Below are 25570 nucleotides of genomic sequence, written 5' to 3' on the forward strand. Positions count from 1 at the left end.
AAGGGCTAATAATTGGCCTCCCTCCCACTTCAAGATCCAACACCTCTCCCTTTCTCTTCTTTCCCTCCCTGTCTTCTTCCCTCAGACCCATTCTCTCTCTTCCCTTCCTCCCTCCCAGCCACCCGCATGAGCAGTGATACAAACTTGGCAGTGAGCAGCACCAAGCACTTCTCATGGCTGCTGGAACTCATTGCCTCAGGCATAGCTTCCACCAGTGGCCCCTCCAGTTCTGCTTGCAGGTTTGCAGCTCACTCCTCTCTCCCCATCCGGGGCATAAACACTATTCTATAAACTGCTCCTAAGTGCGGTTTATAGAATAGTGCTTTAAAATAAGCTCATACTAGGGGTGGAAGTGTGTGTTTATATTTTATAACTTAAAACACCAGAATCAGATCTCATTTATTGATCCAGCACTTGGATTATGTATTTCATTGAAAATACTAAAAGAGCAAAACTGCCATACTTACTTTTTTAATGTTTTTGCTCCTGACGAGGAGTGTGGTTGGAGGTAGAAGGGAATTTTATTGAATTTGGGCATGTTTTTCTGAAAGGGAATAAAATACAATGTTAGCAAGACTGAAGCTGCATCTCTTTCATTAAAGTACATTATATTTTATTTATTTATTTATAGCATTTGTATCCCACATTTTCCCACCAATTTGCAGGCTCAATGTGGCTTGCATTTGTCGTAATGGCGACTGCCATTTCCGGGTAACAGAATAACAAATGGCATTGCATTAAGGTGCATACATGGTACAGAAGAATACATTATGGTATTGCATATAGGTTCCTGAGTGATAGATTGGATTGTAACATACGTTAAGTCATCGACTACAGAGAGATCAATTTTGACATAAGGATTAAAGTGGTAGTGCTTGATCATTAATAGTAATGAGGTTAGTCAGTCAGATGATAAGAGTTCGGTTTTATCCTTTATTTTTAAGTTTGTGATTACCAAATTCAGTTTAGACTCACTAGTAAGTCATGAAATTAAGCCTCACTGTGATCCTCTGCCAAAAATATCAAAAGTGTAAGGGAAAAATAAATTCCCAGCAGTGATGCAATTAACCCACAGAGAACCACTAGGATTAAATCACTTACATCCACAGTGATGTCAATAACCCATTGTGGCACAGTTTCGTTGAGAAGCATAGATTCTGTTTCACCACCAGAATCCCGACACAATAACCTAAAGACAAAAATGACACTACTTATCATGGCACGCCAAAATTACTTACACCTAGATTAAGTAGCACAGCTAACTACATTATAACCAAACCACATAGAAATTTATTGGGCATTATCACTTTTTAAATGGAGATTTCTCTTAATCAGAGAAGACCAAAGGACAAGAGGGTGAAACACATCAGTTAAAACAAAGGTTAATAAATGAGTGGTTCTCAAAAGCTGCTTCCTAAACATTCATTACAGGTGAAGAACTATAGGATCACTGTCTTACAGAACCATTTTGACTTTCTGGAAAATTGCTTTCTAAGTAAACTTGCTGCATTTTGGTACCTGAACAAAGTGCGTCCCCCAGCTTCACCAAAGATAACTGGTGTGTGAGGTGGAACTTGAAAATATCCATTTCCTTTCTGTACTCGATTCTCCTGCTCACCATTTACTGTAGGGAAAGAAAAACACAACCTTCAAAAAAGAAAATTTAAAACCAAAATATGCTTCCTCAAACACTATAGGCCTGATATTCAGCCAGTGGCAATCAGTATTTTGTTGACCACTGCCGGTGTTAAACCCAGAAATTCAATGCCGGGCCATGTCCGGGCTCCAGCATTGAGATTCCAAGTATAGAAAGCTGGCTAAAACATAGCCAGTTAAGTGTGATATTCGACACTTAACTGGCTATGAAGAACCGCATAAAGATAGGACTGCGTTTTATGCGGTCCTAATTATGCAGTTATCATAACCAGTTAAGTGCTGAATATCAGTTAAGTGCACAATATTTATTTATATATTTATGAACATTTATACCCCACTTTTTTCCACATAAAGCAGACTTAAAGTGGCTTACAATGTACAGATTAATCAATTACAATTACATTGGATAGGGGGGAAGGAACAGGGTAAGAAGGAAAAGGGAAAGGGAAGAGAGACTAATATCCATCTGCGCCGCCAGGAAGCCCCTTGAAAATTAATCCAGAAATATGAAAGACCTGCTACCTAGACCTTCAGAGAGCTGAGGGTAAAACCCTGCTCAAGGCCCCTCTGCAAGAGCTCCAGAATAGCTAGAACTTGAACTCACCAAGCGGAAAGTTCACGCTTCACACATCAGTGCTTGGAGTGAGTATTGTGTCATAATCTGAACGAATGCATAATCTACTTGACTACAGCACTCCTGCTGGTATCTAAATTTCTGACAATTTTGCTTTCCTGTATACATTGCTCTTCATTTCTGCTTCTTTTTTTAAAATTTGTACACTGTTTTGCTATGACCTCAGGAAAAGTAGTCATTAAGGTGCTCATTTTCAAAGCACATAGACTTACGAAGTTACACAGTAAACATGTGTAACTTTGTAAATCTATGAATTTTGAAAATAAGCCTCTAAATCTAATAAAACAACAAAACCATAAATCCTGCTAGACTCGGACATATGCCAATGATGCACATTGTTTCCGGGCCTTGAGGTACATGGAGATAACAGAAGTAGAGTAGCCCCTCTTCCTTAGGTGCTGGCTTTCAAGGGCCAGACAATATGCCAGAAGGGATCGAGACCCTCCATGATTACTAGTTCCTGCCCTGACCCTTTGGCAGTGGAAGATGGGTACGCTCTATGTACCAAGTGTACCAGGGGCAATCTGGGCCAAAAGAATCAAGAGATATGGATGCCTGGCTGTAGTCTAGAAGATCCTTCCAGACGCCTGGGAGGAAACACTGTGAGACTGCCGCCATAGCCAGGGCTGCACTAGCGCATTCATCCCTGCTAGGCTGAACTTCCTCTGGTGGCTGAAGAAACAGGCATACTTTGTATTCTCACGTGTAGCCATGAAGTTGAAGCACAGTGGGCCCTGGCGATCCGCCAGCAGTTGAAAGGCAGAGAAGCACAGCTCCAAATCCTCCAGAACAATCCAGTTGGAGAAGTTTGAAGTACCTCAAAGACTGACAAAAGATGAATCTCTGACTAGCTGTAAAGCCAGCTAGCCAGCTTCCAGCGCCACTACTGCACTCTGAGTTCCTCCTTATTTGTTGATCTAAGCTACCGCTGTGGCATTGCCCAACATCACTCAGACCACCTTTCTCTTTAACAGGGGAAGGAACTCCTGCAGTGCTAAGTGAATGGCCCTCACATCCAGGCGATTGATGGGTGTCAACATTTCCAATTGGGACAAGCAAACTTTCACAGCCAGGCCCAGACAATGGGCTCTCCACTCCCAAGACTTACAGTGATATTCAGGGGAGGGTCCAGAGGGACCCTTGAGTAGATGGCAGGGGAGTGTCCCACCAAGCCAGGCTCCAAAACTTGCAGGAAGAAGATGAGCGTCGAGCTCCTGGGACCAAGGGGCCCAACAAGACAGCAATTACCTCTGGAGCAGGTGCATATAGGACTACTTTGCCCATGGCACCACCTCCAGGATCATTGCCGTGGACCTGAGGAGTTGCAAGTTCCAGACCCGTGGGGCCTCCTCAGCTCATAACTCTCTCTTCTGAGAGTGCAGCTTGGACTCCTTGGAAAAGACAACAGCCCCCTGATTGCTGCTGAAGCAAACTCCAAGGTACTCCAAATTCTGGGCAGTAACCATTTGACTTTTGGCACAATTCACTACCCAGCCTAGACTCTCGAATAGGCACATTACTGCTGCTGTGGTTTCCTTCTAATTCACTTGTGAATCCGCTCTGATCAGCTAGTCATCCACACATGGATGCAGAAATGAATGGCCCTCACATCCAGGCGACTGATGGCAAATGTGGAGATAAGGCTCTGCCAGATCCAGGAATGAAAGATACTCCTCCGATCTGACCAAAACTATTACTGAACATAGGGTCTCCATACAGAACCGTGAAACTCAGAGGGAGGCATGGACCACTTTAAGATTCAGAATGGGTCTTGTAGGAGCTTCCTTTCTTGGGAGCCATAAAATAGATGGAGTAGTAGTCCCACTCTGCCTAATGGCAGGGAACTGGCTCCACAGTCCCAAGCTGCAGCTGGCCTCTATGGCCTCCCTGATGAGGACAGATCTAGAGGGAGACACCATAAAAAGACACTGGAAATGAGATCGGCAAACTCCAGGGCATAACCCTATTGCACAATCTGTAGAACCCACTGGCTGGAGGTGATATGGGCCTATTCATGGTAGAACAGATACAGTCTGCCCACTCACCTGCACCACCAAAGGCCCTGGCTAACACTCATTATGAAGCCTTGCCAGGTGCCATGAAGGGCGAGGATCCAGAATTCCTCACTGTATGAGCTCCACAAAAGGGCAAGACCTTCTGAGCCTTTGATGCTGCTAGGAGGCCTGAGGGGTTCTTGCCGAAATGGAAATGGCCCCATCCTGGGGCAATGACCTATCCCCCAGTGGACAAGGAGTTGTGTGAGGGTGGTCCTCCAGGAGTTGTTGGGGCCTGGTCCTTCATGAATGTCTCCAAGTTCTCACCAAACAGCAACGAGCCCCTAAAGAGCAGCTAGCTTAAACACATCTTGAAGGTTGCATCAACCGCCCAATGCCATGGCCCAAGAGGAGACACATGAGGTCATATAGCACATCCACCAGGAAGACTGTCCCTGATCCCAGGTGCACCATCTCCAGGGACTTTAGCAGCTGCTGAACCCAGCACAATTAGCTTTCACGCCAAGGCCTGGACCCTGATTACCAAGAAGCAAAGGCCTGCATAAGGAGCTGATCCACTTTCTTGTTGTGGGAGTTGTTATGCATAGAGCCCACTTTAACTGGGATCACTGTCTTCCTGGTCACTGCCACGACCAGAGCATCAACCCTGGGGAGCTGAAACAACTTTTATCTGGTTGCCTCACAAGGACCTAGATGAGTCTACCCAAGAGCCTGGTACCTCAGAGAATACCAGGAACCTCCCATTCAGATACCATCATCTACCATAGGGCCCAATGCAGTGGAAAGGTATTAGGTGGCCTCCGGAATCATTGAGATAAGCAGAGCCTCGGTCACCAAATCAAAGAACTGACTTAGCACCTTGCGCCAAAACAGCCATACCACCAGGGAGTCCTCCTCAGCTGGTGAGAGGTCTCCTAACTCCAGGTAGTCTTTCTTCTATGGGAAGCACAGCAGAAACTTTCGAAGGAAGTTATCTGTTCCAGGCTGAATCCCTACTGGGCTGCCAAGGTCTTTTAGTGCTAAAGGTTGATGTTCCTGAGATCCCCCAGGACTCCCCCCCCCCCCCCACCAAAGCTGAGAGACACACCTCTGCCACAGACTACTTAATGCCCTCTATCATGGCTTGCAGCCATTCAGACTCCAGTGTCCTCACGAGGGAAACCCCCCAGATCCTTACAGCTCGAATGAGTGGATGGAGGACCCATCTGCCCTTCTCCCAACTCCACTAGACCCACTCTTCACAAGATGCCCTGCAAGATTGTGGGAAGGAAGTAAAATGGCTGCCATTCCTGCCAAAATCTGCAGTGCTACAGGCACTATAGCCGAATCAGTAGAGGGACTGGGAGAACCACAATACTCCTAGAACAGCTCACTAGAGGCCATTGGGGTTGAATTGGAATTAGCTCCATCACAGACAGGGTAATAGGAGATGGCAGCTCCTGAAGGCTCCACATCACTGGCTGCTAGATATCACAGCCCCTCTGGACAGGTGAGAGTACCTCCCTCCCTCTCCCTGAACTCAAAGCCCAGCTGCGCTTTTACTGGGACCTCTGTGTTTGCCTGCAGCCTGAACAAAAGGCCACTGGAACGCTGCTCCCTGCTGTGCTGCAGGTGTGAGATCGTCTCTTTCTCTTTTTTTTTTTCTGGTTGTTTTAACAACTTTATTCCACTTAGTTAAGAAATAAAGATAAATAGCTAATAGTCAACTAACCAATTCCTTATATTTATTTATTTATAAATACACAATATACTATAGGAGCTGGTAAGGACTCCGTGGGGACTGACGCCTGTAAGCCACACCAAGCTGCAGCTTACGGCTGCGAAGATAGACTCCTCTGGGCTCAACTGGGGTAAGGTTTGTGGCCTGAACTCCAGCAGCAACATGATTCCAAGAATATAACCTTAAGAGATGCAGGCCAAGGACTGCATCCTGGGGAGTCAGGCCTGAACAAGGGACCTGCTGCACTAGGCTAAGCTGCACTATGTGCTGGAGGAAGAGAACATAGTAACATAGTAAATGACGGCAGATAATGAACTGAATGGTCCAGCCATTCTGCCCAACAAGATAAACTCATTTTACATGGTATGAAATACTGGGAAATTCCAGGCTGCACCAGCCCTTATACTGGTGTCACTGGAATAGCTGAATATCAGCTGCTAGGATGACTCAGTCCACTGGACTAGACTGGACTGGTCCAGCATGATGATTAAGGAAAGAGGTTTTTTCCATTTTACTACTACTTTCAATTTTGGGAGTGAGAAATTATAACAAACCCTCCAGAAAATGGTTTGAATACATTCCTCTTTCAGCCCTTTAAATAGCTAAAAACTATTCTGTTTGTCATGACCAAATTAACAGAGATAGGGCAATACACTCTCTTCTGATCTCTCTTCCCCTTAATCTCACCACACTTAAAACCCTACCCACAGATGGAACTGTTATACCCTAATGTTCTCTCGCCATTGTTCTATCGCCGATCACTTCCCCATTGTTACATTCTACTGTTCCATTCCCAAACTATGTTTGACTTTGACTTGTTTTCCCAAAACATGTTTGACTTCGACTGTCTTCCCATAACTCTTCTCAATATAACCCATAACCATATTGTAACCAATGTAATTCCATGACTCACAATGTATTGTAAGCCACACTGAACCCGCAAATAGGTGGGAAAATGTGGGATACAAATGCAATAAATAAATAAATAAATTTGTTTTAATTATTAAGGGGATAATTCTATAACTATACACACAAATATGAAAAACACATATTTACATCTACTTTGGAGTGGATATAAATGTCAGTTTGCATATGTACGCTATAAGGCTGGGTGTAAGTGCCTAGTTTATAAAAGGGCCTCAGTTTTAATCACCAGTCCATTACTGTACTTCATAATATCTTATTAAGCCAATATACCTAATTCAAGACATTTGAATAATATGAATTGCTCCAGGCAATTATTCTCAGATGCTCCAACACGATATCGCACCTTGCGTTCTCAGTTCTGTTTCCGGAAGTAGCTCACCTTCCATATAAAAGAGGATCCATACTTTATTCTCTATTGGTGCATAATACTGCCTGTGTGTAATACAGCTGCAAGTAATTTTGACGTGTAAAATAAGGATACGGCTGAATAAAATGGACCCATGATTAAAACTGAAGTAATCAGTCACAAATACAGACATTTGCATGATGTGACTTACTACTTTTCTTCCTACATGATGGTCCAATATCTAAAAATTATTTAAAATGCTATGAGAGTTTGGGTAAGACATGGATAATTCTCCCTGTGATTACTAGATTATTTTGGATTGCTATTTTATATAAGCAAATAGGCATCTATGTTGCCTTTATAAAATAAGCTTAAAATAAGCGCATTTTGGACCCTCATGTGTCCAGAAAGGAACTGGTTATTTGACTATAGGCTATTCAGCTTTATTTCTTAACTATTGTAAGGGGAATAAAGTTGTTTAAAACAAACAGAGAGAGAGAGAGAGAGAGAGAGAGAGAGAGAGAAAGAAAGACAAAAATCACACCCTAAATGTTTTTAATTTTCTACTGTTCATGAATTTATACAGTTGCAACCAAAATTTTATATTAAATGTGCACTTATTTCAAAGCAATATAGGCAAGTTCAAAAGGATTAACAAGCCTAGGGTAATTTGTTTGAAAACTGTCCATCTCTTTTTTTTCTCTTCTTAAATCAGAAGCATGTGTAAACTGATTTTCTCTCTCCCTTTTTTTTTTTTTTGTGGAATATATTTTTCTAGTGATATGTACTTCTTTTTCTGGTTACTGACTCATTTGAAGTCCTCGCTTGTATTTTCTTGAGATCATTAACTTTTTATCCCCCCCCCCAAAAAAAACAAAAAAAACACAACCCCGCCTAAGCAATGTGGACAAAAGCACACACACTCTTTCACAACATGGCCACTTTTAGCCACTTCAAGGTGAAGTATGTTTAGGACACACTGTGGTGTATTTTCAAAGCACTTAGACTTACAAAGTTCCATAGTAACCTATGGAACTTAGTAAGTGCTTTGAAAATGAGCCCCTTTATCTCCCAACCAAGCACACAACCTGCAGAAATAGTAGAAGCAGAGTCTGTGGGCCCTCTGAAAATTAGGACTTTGCACCTAGGCAGACTGTTTAAAGATCATCCCCAAATTGCACCGTCATATTTAAATATTGTATAGCAATTTATCATATACACTTACAAGATGCAAGCAAAATGGAACTTATGAATAGAGGCTAATATGTAATGCAACCAATTCTAATACAAGTTATATTGAAACCCACTGCACAATCCCAGTCTAATTTACTTTTTACCTTACAGTCTGTTTCATTTAAATGGTTAAAAGGCAAAAAAGTTGCTTTGCTATTTTTTTTAATTAGAAAAGAAAATAAAAGGTTTTAGATCAGCTTCTGGTTCCTCCAGCAGTTTTCATGTCAGCAACAAAAGAAGCAATGGGCCTACTGAGATCCGAGACTCCTGTCCATGAGACCCTCACAGAGAAATGTTCCAAAATATGCTATAGAGTAAGTTCTACTAGCTACGACACATTTCTTCAGTTACTGGCAAAATGTGTGGCCAGTATAATAAACAAAATCATGTAAAGAACACAAATATTTTCCCCAAATAAAGCAGCTCCTTAAAGAAATAAAGCTCTACTTGCTCCGAGTCAAAGGGCCATCCATAACACTAAAGGCATACACAGGAAAGAATACTAACCATGATTCACTTCATTTTCTTCTTCATCCACTGGATTGATGTGTGTCCTAGGCCAGTACTCCAAAAGAGCTTGCAGCAACAACCCTCCTAGATTCACTGGGAGAAAAGATATTGCTGGGTTACACAGACATGCAAAAACACATCATGACAAAACACTGATTTAACATTATTAATAGAAAGATTGATGCTCTTGTTTTGAACAACACTAAGAGTTTAGAGTTTACAAAATGTTCAAAGCAATTTACATGGGGAAAACAGCATTGTACACATAGAAAACAGCTTTTATGGTTTTAAGTGCCGACCCTTTAGGCAGGGAAAAGACTGCACAAAGTATAACAATGCATGTACTTTATTTCACATATTGTGGGGGTGTTCTGGGGGCAGGACTGAGTCAGAGGAGGCAACAGGGCATGTTGATTTTTAAAACGGGGTGTGTTGATTTTTAAAACTACACACAGTTTTGCCTGGAAAAACCCCACAGAAAAAGTGCAAATCTCCGCAAGGTCATTTCTTATAGTACTAATCGAAGCAAAATATGTAGCTTTCCCTTGATAATTGGTACTGAAAACCACATTACAGCTTTGCAAATCTTTTCAATGGAGGCTGACTGTAAGTGAGTTACTGACGCAGCCATGGCTCCGATATTATGAGCCATGACTTGACCCTCCATAGCCAGTCCAGCTTGGGCATAAGTAAAATTACCACAGGATGGCTTTGCGCACCCCATGGTAAGCCATTTTTTGCTGCGGTAAGCATGTGTTAGTAAAAGGACCCCTATGTAAGGACAAATCTCATAAAGGTGTTAGCTTTAAATCCACAGGATTCTGTATAACACAACCATAATAAGGTACCACAATTTCAAACATGTTTAAAGAGGTGAAAAACACCCCACAGTCTGATATGAACACATTTCAAATGATATAACTCGAGGAAATAATTTTTTTAAAGAAATATTTTAAATTATTTATATACTTCTTGCAAGCCTGGAAATTATGAAATGGTGTACATTCAAGTACTGAAGGTATTTTCCGTCCCTGAGTTTGTATCTGAGGTAATGGAGAGTTAAGTGATTTGCAGAAGATCACATGCTAGGTTTAAACGTTTAAATACAAGTTTGTAGGTGAAGACTCAGAAATGACTTTATACTCAATCTTACAGAATTAACTAAGACTAGCACCTTTAAACTTCAGACCACTCAAAACATGGCAGCTAGGCTTATTTTTGGAAAAATGTGATTTCAAAGCGCAAAACCCCTCCGCGAAAAACTACACCGGCTCCCAATCAAAGAACGCATTGCTTTCAAAATCTGCACTCCGGTTCACAAAATTATCTACGGTGAAGCCCCGGGATACATGACAGACTTGATCGACCTACCAACTAGAAACACATCCGAATCAACACGAACGTACCTAAATCTGCACTACCCAAGCTGCAAAGGACTGAAACAAACTTCAGGAAATTACTGAAAACACACTTGTTTGAAAAAAAACTTACAATAAGAATCCTCCTTAGAACTTGATTATTCTATATCTAAACCAACCACCTACTAATCCCTCTAAACTGATTATATTAGCCATATTATCATATTTTTTTTCTTTTTCATTATGTGTTATGTAAATTATTCCACAGACATATCTTCCTTAATTCTTACATAGTAATATGTTAATTTAGAACAAACCTCTTACTCTGTTCATAACTATATCTTTTGCAATATAATGTAAGCCACATTGAGCCTGCAAATAGGTGGGAAAACATGGGGTACAAATGTAGCAAATAAATAAATACAAATCAACTTACAAATCCAGTTTCTCCTACATAAGCACACAACTGTGGAACGCATTACCAAAAGCCTTGAAAACTACGTACGACAACCTAAACCTCCGGAAAAAACTAAAAACCAACCTGTTTAAAAAGGCATACCCTACCAATCCAACATAAATGCCTGATCTCTGCAACACAACAAAACTAAAGTACGTAATGGACATAACACAACTCCTCCATTGTACAATTCCCTAATGTGGCTGTGCCACATGAACTTTATCTTACCACAATATCACTTTGTATTTGTTCACACCGGAGTCTGCAAAGGCCTCTCCGGTACTATGTAAGCCACATTGAATAGGTGGGAAAATGTGGGATACAAATGTAACAAATAAATAACATAAATTAAAAGGTTATCCATTCACTTACATACATACAGTGGGGGAAATAAGTATTTGATCCCTTGCTGATTTTGTAAGTTTGCCCACTGACAAAGACATGAGCAGCCCATAATTGAAGGGTAGGTTATTGGTAACAGTGAGAGATAGCACACATCACAAATTAAATCCGGAAAATCACATTGTGGAAAGTATATGAATTTATTTGCATTCTGCAGAGGGAAATAAGTATTTGATCCCCCACCAACCAGTAAGAGATCTGGCCCCTACAGACCAGGTAGATGCTCCAAATCAACTCGTTACCTGCATGACAGACAGCTGTCGGCAATGGTCACCTGTATGAAAGACACCTGTCCACAGACTCAGTGAATCAGTCAGACTCTAACCTCTACAAAATGGCCAAGAGCAAGGAGCTGTCTAAGGATGTCAGGGACAAGATCATACACCTGCACAAGGCTGGAATGGGCTACAAAACCATCAGTAAGACGCTGGGCGAGAAGGAGACAACTGTTGGTGCCATAGTAAGAAAATGGAAGAAGTACAAAATGACTGTCAATCGACAAAGATCTGGGGCTCCACGCAAAATCTCACCTCGTGGGGTATCCTTGATCATGAGGAAGGTTAGAAATCAGCCTACAACTACAAGGGGGGAACTTGTCAATGATCTCAAGGCAGCTGGGACCACTGTCACCACGAAAACCATTGGTAACACATTACGACATAACGGATTGCAATCCTGCAGTGCCCGCAAGGTCCCCCTGCTCCAGAAGGCACATGTGACGGCCCGTCTGAAGTTTGCCAGTGAACACCTGGATGATGCCGAGAGTGATTGGGAGAAGGTGCTGTGGTCAGATGAGACAAAAATTGAGCTCTTTGGCATGAACTCAACTCGCCGTGTTTGGAGGAAGAGAAATGCTGCCTATGACCCAAAGAACACCGTCCCCACTGTCAAGCATGGAGGTGGAAATGTTATGTTTTGGGGGTGTTTCTCTGCTAAGGGCACAGGACTACTTCACCGCATCAATGGGAGAATGGATGGGGCCATGTACCGTACAATTCTGAGTGACAACCTCCTTCCCTCCGCCAGGGCCTTAAAAATGGGTCGTGGCTGGGTCTTCCAGCACGACAATGACCCAAAACATACAGCCAAGGCAACAAAGGAGTGGCTCAGGAAGAAGCACATTAGGGTCATGGAGTGGCCTAGCCAGTCACCAGACCTTAATCCCATTGAAAACTTATGGAGGGAGCTGAAGCTGCGAGTTGCCAAGCGACAGCCCAGAACTCTTAATGATTTAGAGATGATCTGCAAAGAGGAGTGGACCAAAATTCCTCCTGACATGTGTGCAAACCTCATCATCAACTACAGAAGACGTCTGACCGCTGTGCTTGCCAACAAGGGTTTTGCCACCAAGTATTAGGTCTTGTTTGCCAGAGGGATTAAATACTTATTTCCCTCTGCAGAATGCAAATGCATTCATATACTTTCCACAATGTGATTTTCCGGATTTAATTTGTGATGTGCTATCTCTCACTGTTACCAATAACCTACCCTTCAATTATGGGCTGCTCATGTCTTTGTCAGTGGGCACACTTACAAAATCAGCAAGGGATCAAATACTTATTTCCCCCACTGTATATACAGTACATGTGTAATTAGAAAGTTTTCTACTTTTTCCCATATACGTTATTATTAGCAGGCCTTTTTTCACTTTGCATCATTGTGTTCACGTGATCTAACTTTTTTTTTTTTTTGCTTGCTTATCTTTTAGAGTTTTACAGTGAACAATGTATCACCTGGATCTTCTTCACCACTAAAGTTCTGAGCAACCAGATCCTAATAGATTTCTGAAAACTAGTCATTGTTACTTCCAAACTGTCCAGTCAGAATCAGTACTCCTAACCAAATCAGAGAACTTCCTCAGCCTGTGTGTTTTATGTTTTTTTTTTTAACTCTGTGAAATTAGAAAAAAAATAGATAACTAAAAAAAAAAAAAGTGTGCTACGTTTTCCCATTATTTCTTAAATAGTCACATTCATATAGAGATGTACCTCCTTCAGAGGCCCTTTTACTAAGTTGCATCAGACACTAACTAACATGAGCCTAACACAGTTTAAAATGGGATATTGCAGGACCCTCTAAGGCCAAGTTCCATTTTAACCCATGCTAATCCACGTGCTAAAAAGTTTTTAGTTTTTTTTGGAGGGGATGTGTCCGGGGGGGGGGGGGGGGGGGGGGGGGGAGGAGGGGTGGAATTCTCATGCTAATCAATTAGCGTGCAGTAATATAGCACTAACTAGTTAGTGAATGAACCCTTACTGTCTACAGAATGGTTGGTAGTTAAGTGCTCATGTGGTAAATTTTTTTTTTTTTTAATGGCTACAGCACATAGCCACTAACACAAAAAAAATGGAAAATCGGCCATTTTACAGCTGCAGCAATTATGGCCTTAGCATCCAGGAAAAACCTGTGCAAGGGCAAGCTAAAGCCACTATTTGAAGCAGCTTTGTAAAAGGGACCCCTTAATTTGTACCACCACCAGTTACTCCAGTATAAATTTAACACAACTCCAAAACTTCGGGCTCCTTTTACAAAGCCATGCTATTGATTCTGGTGCAGCAAATGTGAGAAAGCCCATTCAATTCCTATGGGCTTTGTTGCATTTGCTGTGCCGGAATTCCTAGCAAGCTTTGTAAAAGGAGCCCTTCATTGCTAACACTAGAACATTAAAATGAAAGCAACTAATAAATGCATTGATATCCAAGATTCTCTTGAATAAATATTTCATCCAGTACACATCTGCAACATTACCAAAGCCCCTCTGTGCCAAAGAAAATATTACTGAGACTGTTAGGCACTCCAGTATTTATTTGCTATAATGTTAGGGGATTTGTGTTGTTGCTGTTTTTTAATTTTTAAATATATTTTTATCTTGGTTTGATTTCCCTTCTCTCATTAGTTGACTACTGTGCTTTTAGTCTTAGACTACTTAGCTATCATAACCTAGAAAACATTTTTGGAAAGGCAATGGGAGAGGTAGTGTAATGTGCTGTCTAAAGTTAGGAAAAGTAATAGCATTCTAAATAATGTCTTGTAAAAGTCTTCACACCTTACACATTTTTCACATTTTGCTGTCTAAAAAAATACAGTGCAAAATGCATTAAGGGCTTCTTTTATACAGCCAGGCTAGCGATTCCTGTGCGGCAAATGATAGGGTTTATTTTACTAATCTACACAACATACTCCATAGTTTCAATATGAAGAAAAATCAATCAATTACAGAACTATTAAAAAAATATAAGAAACCAAAGAGTTTTGGTTGCATAAGTCTTCATGCTCCTTGACTCAATACTTGATGGAAGCCCCTTTTGCAGCAATAATAGCAGTGGGGTATTTAGGATGTGTCTACTAACTTTGCACAATGGGATGGTGCAGTTTTTGCCCATTCTTATTGGCTGAATAACTCATGCTCTTTCAAGTTGGTTTCAAGTCTTGTCACAGATTTTCTACTAGATTTTGGATTGCGCTTTGACTGTGCCATTCAAGCACTCTCACTTTCTTCTTGCTAGGCTACTCCATTGTTGCTTTTGGTTTGCTTTTAGGATCACTGTCTTACTGAAAAGTAATTCTGCTCTCCAGTCCCAGGTCTATGGCAGATGAACAGGTTTTCTTCCAGGATCTGCCTGTACTTTGCACCATCCATCTTTCCTTGAACTTTCACAAGCCTCCATATTGTCATTGCAGTAAAGGATCCTCATAGTATAATACTGCCACCACCACCACGCTTTACTGTACGGCTGGTGTTAGAAGTGTGATATACTCTGTTTTATGCCACACGCTACTTAGCAGTGAGATCAGTAACTCCACGTTTGTCTCATCAGTCTACAAAATGCTTTCCCAGATTCATTCAGTGCCCCCCCCCCCCGTAAGTGTTTCTTTGGAAGCGTTAGGCAGCGCATCGTAAGGGCTTGCAAAATTACAGGATACTAGCACTTACTCGTGAAAATGCCAGCAGGGTGCCTAAGGGCTAGTCTCTAAGGGGGTAAATAAGTGGCTTAGTGTGTAAATGCAAGGAGGGCACACACATAGACAAGAGTCCCACTTAAAGCATATAACTTAAAGAATACTGGTCAGTTACGTGCATCCCTGCCGCATTTACATGATTGCAGTTACACCAGGTCTATGGCTGGTATAACTTTGGGCACAAAAATGTAAGGCATGCCAATACCAGGTTATGACTGTATTCTACAATGGAATCCAGGCACCCAGATGCCATTATAGAATAGGCTCTCATCACACGGCATTGGGGCGGCTAAATGAGGATGCCCAGATATAAAATTGCACTCCCATAGAACTTTTTCTTCAGCACCGATTCTCTTTTTCCTACCCTCCTACAAACCATATTTGTGGAGTGATCTTGAAATTACAGTCAATGTTTTCCCCAGTCTCAGCCAGAGACCTCTGTAGCTCTTCCAAAGCAACCTTAGGACTCAAAGTGACCTTCCCTCAGCAATTTCCTTAACCCATGCCTACGGACTTTGGAGAGACTACCTGATCAAAGCAGCACCTTAAAGGTGTCAAACTTTATACTTTACAATGGTGGACATGGCAGCGCTTCAAGGAATATTCAAATGTACGGTAAAACTGATTAATTACAACACATATTCTCTGCAGGAAACAGAATTAATCACCACATGGCAGCAGGACAAACAGCTCTCCCACAGCTTAGACCTAGTGTAAAGATGAGTTTGTGTGGCCCTTCAGTGCACAGCTGTTCCCCTCGGTCTGCTCCATAGCTCATACAGTGACAGTAATGGAGCTCTCGAGGAGGTAGGAGGGACTGGGTGACTGATTAATGCTGTTGTCTACGGAAAACATCTGTTACAAGTAAACAACTTTGTTTTTTCCTTCAGCAAGCAGGATATAAATCACACACACAATAGGGTGATTCCCAAGCTCAAGACCATCAATGTTACAGACAACTTGTTCATTGATTCACTCCTAAACAATCAGAAAATGAAGCAAAAGTTGCATAGATCAAAAGGACAGGCTTGTCAGTACTGCTCAACTGAATTCACTGTCCTGGGAGACCCAATTCAAGCAGTAGTGTAAAGTGAAAGTATGAAGCAGAGCTATGGTAGTCACAGTGGCTCTGATTAATAAGGTTTCACTCTCATAGCTACACAACAGAATTGGATAAAAGGAGCTAGCCAATGAGCTAGGATCTGCTCTGGTAATGGAATGCTAAGTCTGCTGGAAGAAGAAAAACCAATACATGGCCTCTCTCTTGGATTCTACTATTTTAAGACAAAAAGAAAGCGCCTCTTTGCAGTCCAGAGTGTAGAGGGACTTCTGAAGTTGTTTGTGCAATTTAGGATAGAACATGCGCTATTTCTTCATTTACTGTATATACTCCAATATAAGCCCATCCGAACAAGTAAATTAAAAACAGCAGTTCTGATTATTTTGGATCACCAATTTAGTATGTTCTTTTAGGATGGTCAAACTCATTTTTGTCAAAGTTTTCTTTTTTTTTTTATTATTTTGTTTATAAAAGTATGTTTGTTTATTGTTTTAATTGATTGTGTATGTAAAGTATATTATCCACATAGGAAAATAGTGATATGCGGGCTATAAGTCTTTTACAATAAACAATAAAAAGGGGGGAAAATGTTAACTTGAATATAAGCTGAGGGTTTATATTCAAAATATTCCTCCTTCATGGTGACCGGCATTTCTCTCCCTCTTCCCTGTCCCTCCTCCTCCTGCGGTGAGTTGTAAGAAATGTAAAATATATGGCATTTTCATATACCATAGTGACTAATATAGAATAGGCCCTAGCTAAGTTGTCTCTAAAAGAAAGCATTTTACTATATCTTAGCTGTTTGAATCATTGCACAAAGGAATCTGTAATAAGCAGGAGAAGGGTGTTGGAGGCTTGTAAAAACTGTTGCATGAGGTAATAAATGAAAAGGTTGTGACAGATGAAGGTCAGACCAGGAAGAGAACTTGTAGTGAACCCTAAACAAGAAACACCGAGGGGAGGGGAGGGGAGCAGAGCAGAGAGTGATAAGTCCCAGCTGCTAGTTTGTTAAGCAAACAGGAAGTCAGACTTGTTCTATGGAAGTATACATACAGAAGCAAAGCAGAAGGGGGGGGGGGGGGGGGGGGAAGGTACATGTGATTTCATGGCTTTACCAATGGAAAATCCTACCAAACGAATCTTATTGACTTTTTTGACTGGGTGACCAAAGGACTGGATGAGGGACGTGCGCTAGATGTAATCTACTTGGACTTCAGCAAAGCCTTTGATACGGTCCCCCACAGAAGACTCATGAATAAGCTGAAAGGGTTGAACTTAGGACCGAAAGTGGTGAACTGGATAAGAAACTGGTTGACCGACAGGTGGCAGAGGGTGGTGGTAAATGGAATCCGCTTGGAGGAAAGGAAGGTGAGCAGTGGAGTTCCTCAGGGGTCGGTGCTGGGGCCTATTTCTGTTTAATATTTTGGGGGAGATAGTGCTGAAGGGTTGGAAGGAAAGGCATGCCTTTTTGCAGATGACACGAAAATAGCCAATAGAGTGGATACCCTGGAGGGAGTAAAAACGATGAGAAGGGATCTCTGAACGTTAGAATGGTTGAGGGTCTGGCAGTTAAAATTTAATTCTCAGAAACCGTTATTCATAACTTCCTTAATTTTTTTTACTTTTTTCTCTGCTGTGATATAAATCATATAGTGTAAACAATATTTAAAGTGCTCAGTAAAACACCTTTTGCTTCGGCTGGTCAACTGATAAGGTTTTTATGATAGTTCACATCATTGCACTTTGGCCCTCCCTCTCTCCTAAATTCATATAAAGAATGTTTTATGTTTTAACATAAAATGCTACCCCCTCCACCAATTCGGTCCACCCTATCACTGGTATGACAGTGTCCCACTGGCTATCTTCCTGTCACCAGGTCTCTGAGATTTATTTATTACATTTGTACCTCCACATTTTCCCACCTACTGGTAGGTTCAATGTGGCTTACAGATATCTAGGATTATGTAGGTTACAGGTTATATTGGTTCGAGGAGGATTACAATCATCTTTAAAGTGGATAGATCACATTGTGGGTTACAGCCATGTTTGGGTAAACAGGTATCATACTATATGTCAATATGGGGATGCAAGCCTGGTTTGGTTCTGTGCATTGCTGAGAATGTGCAGTGTTTGCAGGTGATTTGTCTGGTTATGTTGGGTCGTCGGAAAGGAATATCCTAAATAAGTGAGTTTTCAGGTGTTTTCGGAAAGTTAGGTAGTTGTTCAAGTGTTTGATATCTTTCGGTAGTGTGTTCCACAGTTTGGTGCAGATGTATGAGAAGCTGATTGTGTAGGCAGGCTTGTATTTTATACCTTGACATCTCAGGAAGAGGCGGGTAAGATAGGATCTTGAGCCACTGGAAGCGTTACAAATTGGTAGGTCTATTATTAGGTTTGTCACATATCCTGGGGAGAGGCATAAGATTATTCTGTAGGCTAGGAAACCTATCTTGAAGGATATATGTGCATTGATCGGTAGCCAGTGTAGTTTTCAGAGTAAAACTCTTGTGCTTTTGAATTGTTTTATTTTAAATATGAGTCTTGCTGATGTAGTTTGTGCTGTTTGCAATTTCTTTAAGATTTGTTCCTTACAACCTGCATAGATTCCATTGCAGTTGTCGACATGGGCAAGGACCATGGTTTGTACAAGGGTGCAGAATATGTCTCTTGGGAAGTAGTGTTTAATGCATTTAAGTTTCCACATTGTGTGGAACATTTTCTTTGTGATGTCTGCTGCCTGGTTGACGAATGATAAATAGCGATCTATTGTGATTCCTAGAATTTTCAGTTTATCTGCTATTGAGAGAGATCTCATGGCTTTGATGGTTTCCAAGCGATCAGTGTTGTGAGGTAATGTAAGTATCAGGAAGTGTGTTTTTTCCCTGTTCAGTTTCAGCTTGAAAGCCAATGCCCAGGATTCCACAGTATTTATGTTGTCTGTGATTTTGGAAGTAATTTCAGATAGTTCGTTCTTGAATGGGATAGAGACTGTTATGTCACCAGTGTAGATGAAAGGGTTTAGGCCTTATTTGGATAGAGATCTGGCTAGGGGGACCATCATTAGGTTACATAGTATCGGTGAGAGTGGTGAGCCCTGGGGGACTCCGCACTCCGCTTTCTACGGGGTAGAGATTTCAGAGATAGACTTTACTTGGTAGTACCTGGTGGTTAAGAAACCCTTGAACCATGCAAGTACCTTCCCCTCCAATTCCAGCTTTGTCTAGTATTCTTTGTAGGATTTAGCAGTCTACCATGTCAAATGCGCTAGACATGTTAAACTGATGTAGGAAGATGTTTTTGCCTATTGAGATTTCCTGTTTGAATTTGGCCAGAAGAGTGATCAGTATTGTTTCTGTGCTGTGATGGGCCCTAAAGCTAGATTGGGATTCATGTAGTAAGTCAAATTCGTTGATGTCGTCTACTAGCTGGTTGGACACTATGCCCTTCCATTATTTTAGTCATTATTGGTATAGATTCGACTGATTTGTAGTTTGTGACATCTTTGGTGCTTTTCTTGATGTCTTTTGGGATTGGCGTGGGGTCTACTCTGTAACAATCCACATAAATTCTGGGAACGCCTATTATATCTATGTTTTCTTTTATTTATTTATAAACTTTGCCATTTACATCAAGAATGAAGGAGCGAGTTTGTTCACACAAAATATTGTGCAGGGAAAAAAATTAGAGAGAACAGGGGAAAGACCTCAGAAAAGGTGACACACAGCAAGACTGCTGTAATTGTTTCAAAAAGAAAAGTCACTGTACCTTCTTTAATCATTGGTCTTAAACCCCCCCCCCCCTCCCTTTGTGTGGAAATATTTTTTTCTAAAAAAATTTTTAAGTTATGTGTGGATGCCTATTTAAGACGCTGCAACCAGCTAAGTGGTCTTTTTCTCTTTTTGAGTCTCTACAATTTTGTTGAAGCATATTGAGCATATTTTAAAAATTTTTTTGAAAAAAATATTTCCACACAAAGGGAGGAGGGAGGTTTTAAGACCAATGACCACTTAGCTGGTTGCAGCGTCTTAAATAGGCATCCACACATGCCTATTTAAGACACTGCAACCAGTGTAAGTGGTCTTTTTCTCTTTTTGAGTCTCTAATTGTGAAGCGCTGTGTACGACTGGTAGCGCTATAGAAATGATTTGTAGTAGTAGTACACTTTTGTTGAAGCATATTGAGCATATCTTTAAAAAAAATTTTGAAAAACATATTTCCACACAAAGGGAGGGGGGGGGGGGGGCGTTTTAAGACCAATGATTGAAGAAGGTACGGTGACTTTTCTTTTTGAAACAATTACAACAGTCTTGCTGTGTGTCACCTTTTCTGAGGTCTTTCCCTAATTTGTTTCCCTGCACAATATTTTTTGTGAACAGACTTGCTCCTTCATTATTGTTGTACGGTACAAATTGAAGCGAATCTCCCCCTCTTTTGTCTGTTACCTGGCCATTTACATAAAGAAATTTTTGAAAAAGAACAAGCGTTGATTATAGAAAAAAGCCTAGAGAAAACACACAGAAAATCCTCCAAACAGGAAAACAAAATTATAATAATTGAGCTTGGTTAGACCACATTAAAGGAGATATCCAATTCAAATACCAAAGGGAATTAGTTTAATTAAGTAAATCTAACATGAAATAGCAGGTTATACACCATTTACTAAATTAAGTGACTTAAGAGATCAAAGGAGCTGACAGAGAAATCCCTCTACCTTCCAAATAAATTGTAACTGAGCAGGTTCATAAAACACATGTATGTTGATCAAGAAAAACGATACATTTACAAGGAAAAAGAATCCCAAATCCTAAGGAAGTAACATGTATATCTATCTTTTCATTCAATGCAATATATTCTAACTCTGATGTCCTTGAATAAATTATGTGATACTTTTTTGGGGCCTTTCTGCACTGATAATGTAATACAAATAATAAACAGGTACTTTCTTTGCTTCAGTTTGTCTCAAGAAATAAGACAGTGGTCAACAATTATAAAACTCTTATCATCTGTCTTAACAACATGGCAACATCTGGACCAATACCAATTTTGGGAAACTATTGAAGTTGATTAAAACTCACATTTTGGATCAGTTCCATCTGGACTGCTAAAGCCAGCATCCTTAGCGGAGACCCATGCAGCAAAGCAGTCACTCTCATCTAAGGTAATTGTCAACATCTGTCAAAAGAAAAGGAATCAAAGACTTTATACTGCTTAGTCTCACATAATTTAACAAGCTTGTTGCTTAATGAGTTTTTCTTCAACTTAAAAGATAAATTACACAAGCAATGGTCATACAATATAACCACATCTATTTGATACAACACTGATATTTTGAGAGAACCTTCTTGCCTTGCCATTTTAAAATCATGATCAAATTGCCAGAGCATTGCTGAAAGCCAAGATGAAAGCAAATAAGCCTGTGCTATCTTTCTGGCTGAACAATGGAACAATTGCAGGGAGAAAGGTTAATTTGACAAAGATTTGAGAGTTTTATTGTTTCTTTTATTCCAGCAGGGGAAGGCATGGCAGCAATTAACAACATTTATTTGTTCTAAGTTGGGCAGGAGGGGGGGGGGGGGGGCGCAGTGACTTTTTTGCATTTTTTTTTAAAGTGAACACAACTTAGCCTGTTATTGCTGATTGTGCTGTGATGTAGCAAAATAGCGACTTGTATCTGTTTACACTTAGACATATTCTGGGGGATTCTCTATACGGCAACTACAGTTGCACATGCAGTCAACAAACATTGCAGACTTGCACATGCAGCTTGATTAATGAGCCAATCAGTGCCAATAACTGGAATGGCATTAATTGTCCTTAACTGGGATTTATATGCAGATAGTATTCTATAACGCTCCGCATGTAAATTCAAACAAGGCATGGCTAGGAGCATTCCGGGGGGCATTCCCAGAACTTATGCAGATTGTTACAGAATAGACCCCACCAGTGCCTAATTTAGGCACCGGCATTTACACCTTCTTTCAGCTGGAATAATTGTCTGCACCTTAAGTTAGTCACCATTTGTGCACTTAGCACTATTCTATAAAGGGCATGGATCCGAACTGACCAGGAATCGGGGATGACCTACCCTTACTCCCCCTCCCCCCAGTGGTCACTAACCCCCTCCCACCCTCAAAAAAAAAAACATTTTAAATATTTTTTGCCAGCCTCAAATGTCATACCCAGCTTCATGACAGCAGTATGCAGGTCTCTGGAGCAGTTTTAGTGGGTAATGTGCACTTCAGGCAGGTGGACCCAGGCCCATCCCCCCCACCTGTTACACTTGTGGTGGTAAATGTGAGCCCTCCAAAACCCACAAGAAACCCACATGTAGGTGCCCCCATTCACCCATAAGGGCTATGGTAGTGGTGTACAGTTGTGGGGAGTGGGATTTTGGGGGGCTCAGCACACAAGGTAAGGGAGCTATGCACCTGGGAGCAATTTATGAAGTCCACTGCAGTGCCCCCTATTGTGCACGGTTGGTGTCCTGGCATGTCAGGGGGACCACTGCACTAAAAGTGCTGGCTCCTCCCACAACCAAAGGCCTTGGATTTGGTCGTTTCTGAGATGGGCGTCCTCGGTTTCCATTATCGCCGAAAATCGGGGATGACCATCTCTAAGGTCGACCTAAATTTCGCAATTTGGGTGTCCCCGACCGTATTATCGAAATGAAAGATGGACGCTCATCTTGTTTCGATAATACGGGTTTCCCCGCCCCTTTGCCGGGACATCATGCGAGGACGTCCTCAGGAAAACTTGGGCACCCCTTTTGATTATGCCGCTCAAAGTCGTGCTGCGGCATTCTGTACCACTTGCAATGGCCTGAGTCGTGGAGATGATAAACCAAGGAACAGGGCATTGCAATAATCTGATACAATATCAAACTTTGCACAACTGTTCTGAAGTCATATGTAGATAACATAGGTCTTAACCTGTGCAAGAGCTGTAGCTGAAAAAAAACCTGTTTGTACTACCTTAAAGACCTCCACACTCATATTGAGTGAATTATCTAAATAAACTCCTAATAACCTCACCTCTTTTTGTACAGCAAGGTATCTATCCCCGAAGTTCATACAATCAGATCACAAAGCTTGCTCACTTCTTTCCACAATCATTAGTTCAGTTTTAGCAATATTCAAAACCAAACCATTCATTATCATCTAATTCCTCATTTGTTCCATACAGAAACTCAACTGGTCATCTAAACAATGAGCCCAAGCCTTTACCAGAAAAAACAAAACAAAACTGGACCTCTTCAGCATATAAATGGTAAAAGACACCTAGAGATTCAAACACTGCATCTGTGCCAAAAAGATGTTAAATAAAGAGGCTGATAGAGCTGAATCCTGCGGTATACCATGCTTCACCATTACTTCTTCAGAAACCTGAGAGCCAGCACGTAATACCACAGTTCTTCCAAACAAATAAGATTGAAACCATTTTATCACCTGCCCACCTATTCCTAAATGTTTCAATTTCAAAAGCAGAAGCTCTAAGTCAAAGGCACCAGAGATATATAGTGAAACCAAACAAAAACAAGTGCCATTCTCCATCTTCCACTTAATCACATCAACAGTAGAGACCAACAGGGATTCAACACTATGTGCCTTCCAAAATCCAAATTGATATGAATCCACAACATTATTCACCTCAATCAATTCATCAAGCTGTTTCAAAACTGCTTTTTCAATAATCTTCCCAACGAATGGTAGAACAGAGATGGGCCAGTAATTACTCAATTTCTTAATATCCAAGCCTACCTTTTTCAACACAGGTTTTACAGTAGCTTGCTTAAAAGAAGTGGGGAAAAGAACTCCCTCTTGCACAGACATAGAGGGGCATTTTCGAAAGAAATGTCTATGTTTGGATTTGGAAGTCTTTGTAAAACGTCCAAATCCAGGGGCAGGGAAAACTGTATTTTCGAAACAAGATGGACGTCCATCTTCCGTTTCGAAAATACCATCAAAGACATCCAAATCCAAGGACGTCCTTGGATTTGGACATCTTTGACTTTCAGCAATTTTCGAAACCAAAGACGTCCATGTCTTTGCACTGGTCCCCCTGATATGCCAGGACACCAACCGGGCACCCTAGGGAGCACTGCAGTGGACTTCATAAAATGCTCCCAGGAACATAGTTCCCTTACCTTGTGTGCTGAGCCCCTCAACCCCCCCCCCCCCAAAAACCCACTACCCACAACTGTAAACCACTACCATAGCCCTTACGGGTGAAGGGGGGCACCTATATATGGGTACAGTGAGTTTGTGGTGGATTTTGGAGAGTACGCTGTTTCCTCCACAAATGTAACAGGTAGGAGGGGTATGGGCCTGGGTCCGCCTGTCTGAAGTGCACTGCAGTACCCACTAAAACTGCTCCTGGGACCTTCATGCACTGTCATGGACCTGAATATGACATCTGAGGCTGGCATGAAATATTTTTAAAGTTTTTTGAGGGTGGGAGGGGCTTAGTGACCACTGGGGGAGTAAGGGGAGGTCATCCCAGATTCCCTCCAGTGGTCATCTGGTCATTTCTGGCACCTTTTTGTGCTTTATTCGTAAAAAAAAACACTTCCAGGTGGACGTCCTTGTTTTTTTTGATTATGGGTCAAAGATGTCAAAGTGTTAGGCATGCCCAAATCCCGCCTTTACTATGCCTCCGACACGCCCCCTTTCAATTTGGACGTCTTTGCGACAGACTGCAGTTGGAGACGTCCAAAATCGGGTTTCGATTATACCGATCTGGATGTCTCTGGGAGATGGACGTTCATCTTCTGATTTCTGTCGAAAGATGGACGTCCTTCTCTTTCGAAAATGAGCCTGATAGTCACTACATAGTGAACCATAGTGGCGATTTCCTTTGATAATACCCACAATATACCTAAGGAACAAGGATCCAACACAGCTTTCGTAACGGTCACAGATCGAATCATTACTTCTATCTCACTATGTGGAACAGATATGAATTCAAACCACTGATCAACAACAACAAATGATGAATCTAATGGAGTCGTACAACTTTGATTTTTCACTAATGTCCCCAAACTACTCAATTTATCACATAGAAACTCCACAAAAACATTTACATCCACAGTTTCATTCTCATTTTTATGTTTACAACCTTCAAATAAGAACTTACTGTTTGAAATAATTTCTGTGGTCTATTAGCAGCCTTTCCTATTTTAAATTTAAAATATTTATTTCTCTCAGCCTCATAGAGACCTAAGTATTCTACCAGACATAATTTGTAACTATCAAAATCCTCAATGTCCATTGACCTTTTCCACTTTCTGTTAATT

General features: G+C 41.3%; 1 protein-coding gene across 2 annotated transcripts in view; it reads right to left on the reverse strand.

The window, feature by feature from the left end:
• WDR48 (WD repeat domain 48) overlaps nt 1-25570 on the reverse strand; it is a 148073-nt gene that overhangs the window by 4390 nt on the left and 118113 nt on the right. The window contains exons 13-17 of one of the 2 annotated variants that reach the window (XM_030198107.1): nt 21354-21450; nt 9039-9134; nt 1519-1624; nt 1102-1189; nt 468-544 (exon numbers count right to left, since the gene is read on the reverse strand). In XM_030198107.1, the coding sequence (XP_030053967.1) occupies nt 468-544; nt 1102-1189; nt 1519-1624; nt 9039-9134; nt 21354-21450 (464 nt within the window). Of the gene's footprint in view, nt 1-463; nt 545-1101; nt 1190-1518; nt 1625-9038; nt 9135-21353; nt 21451-25570 lie in introns of both variants that reach the window. The other variant, XM_030198115.1, reaches the window with a different exon arrangement.

This window comes from Microcaecilia unicolor, chromosome 1 (genome assembly GCF_901765095.1).
Source record: "Microcaecilia unicolor chromosome 1, aMicUni1.1, whole genome shotgun sequence".
Classification (NCBI taxonomy): Eukaryota; Metazoa; Chordata; class Amphibia; order Gymnophiona; family Siphonopidae; genus Microcaecilia; species Microcaecilia unicolor.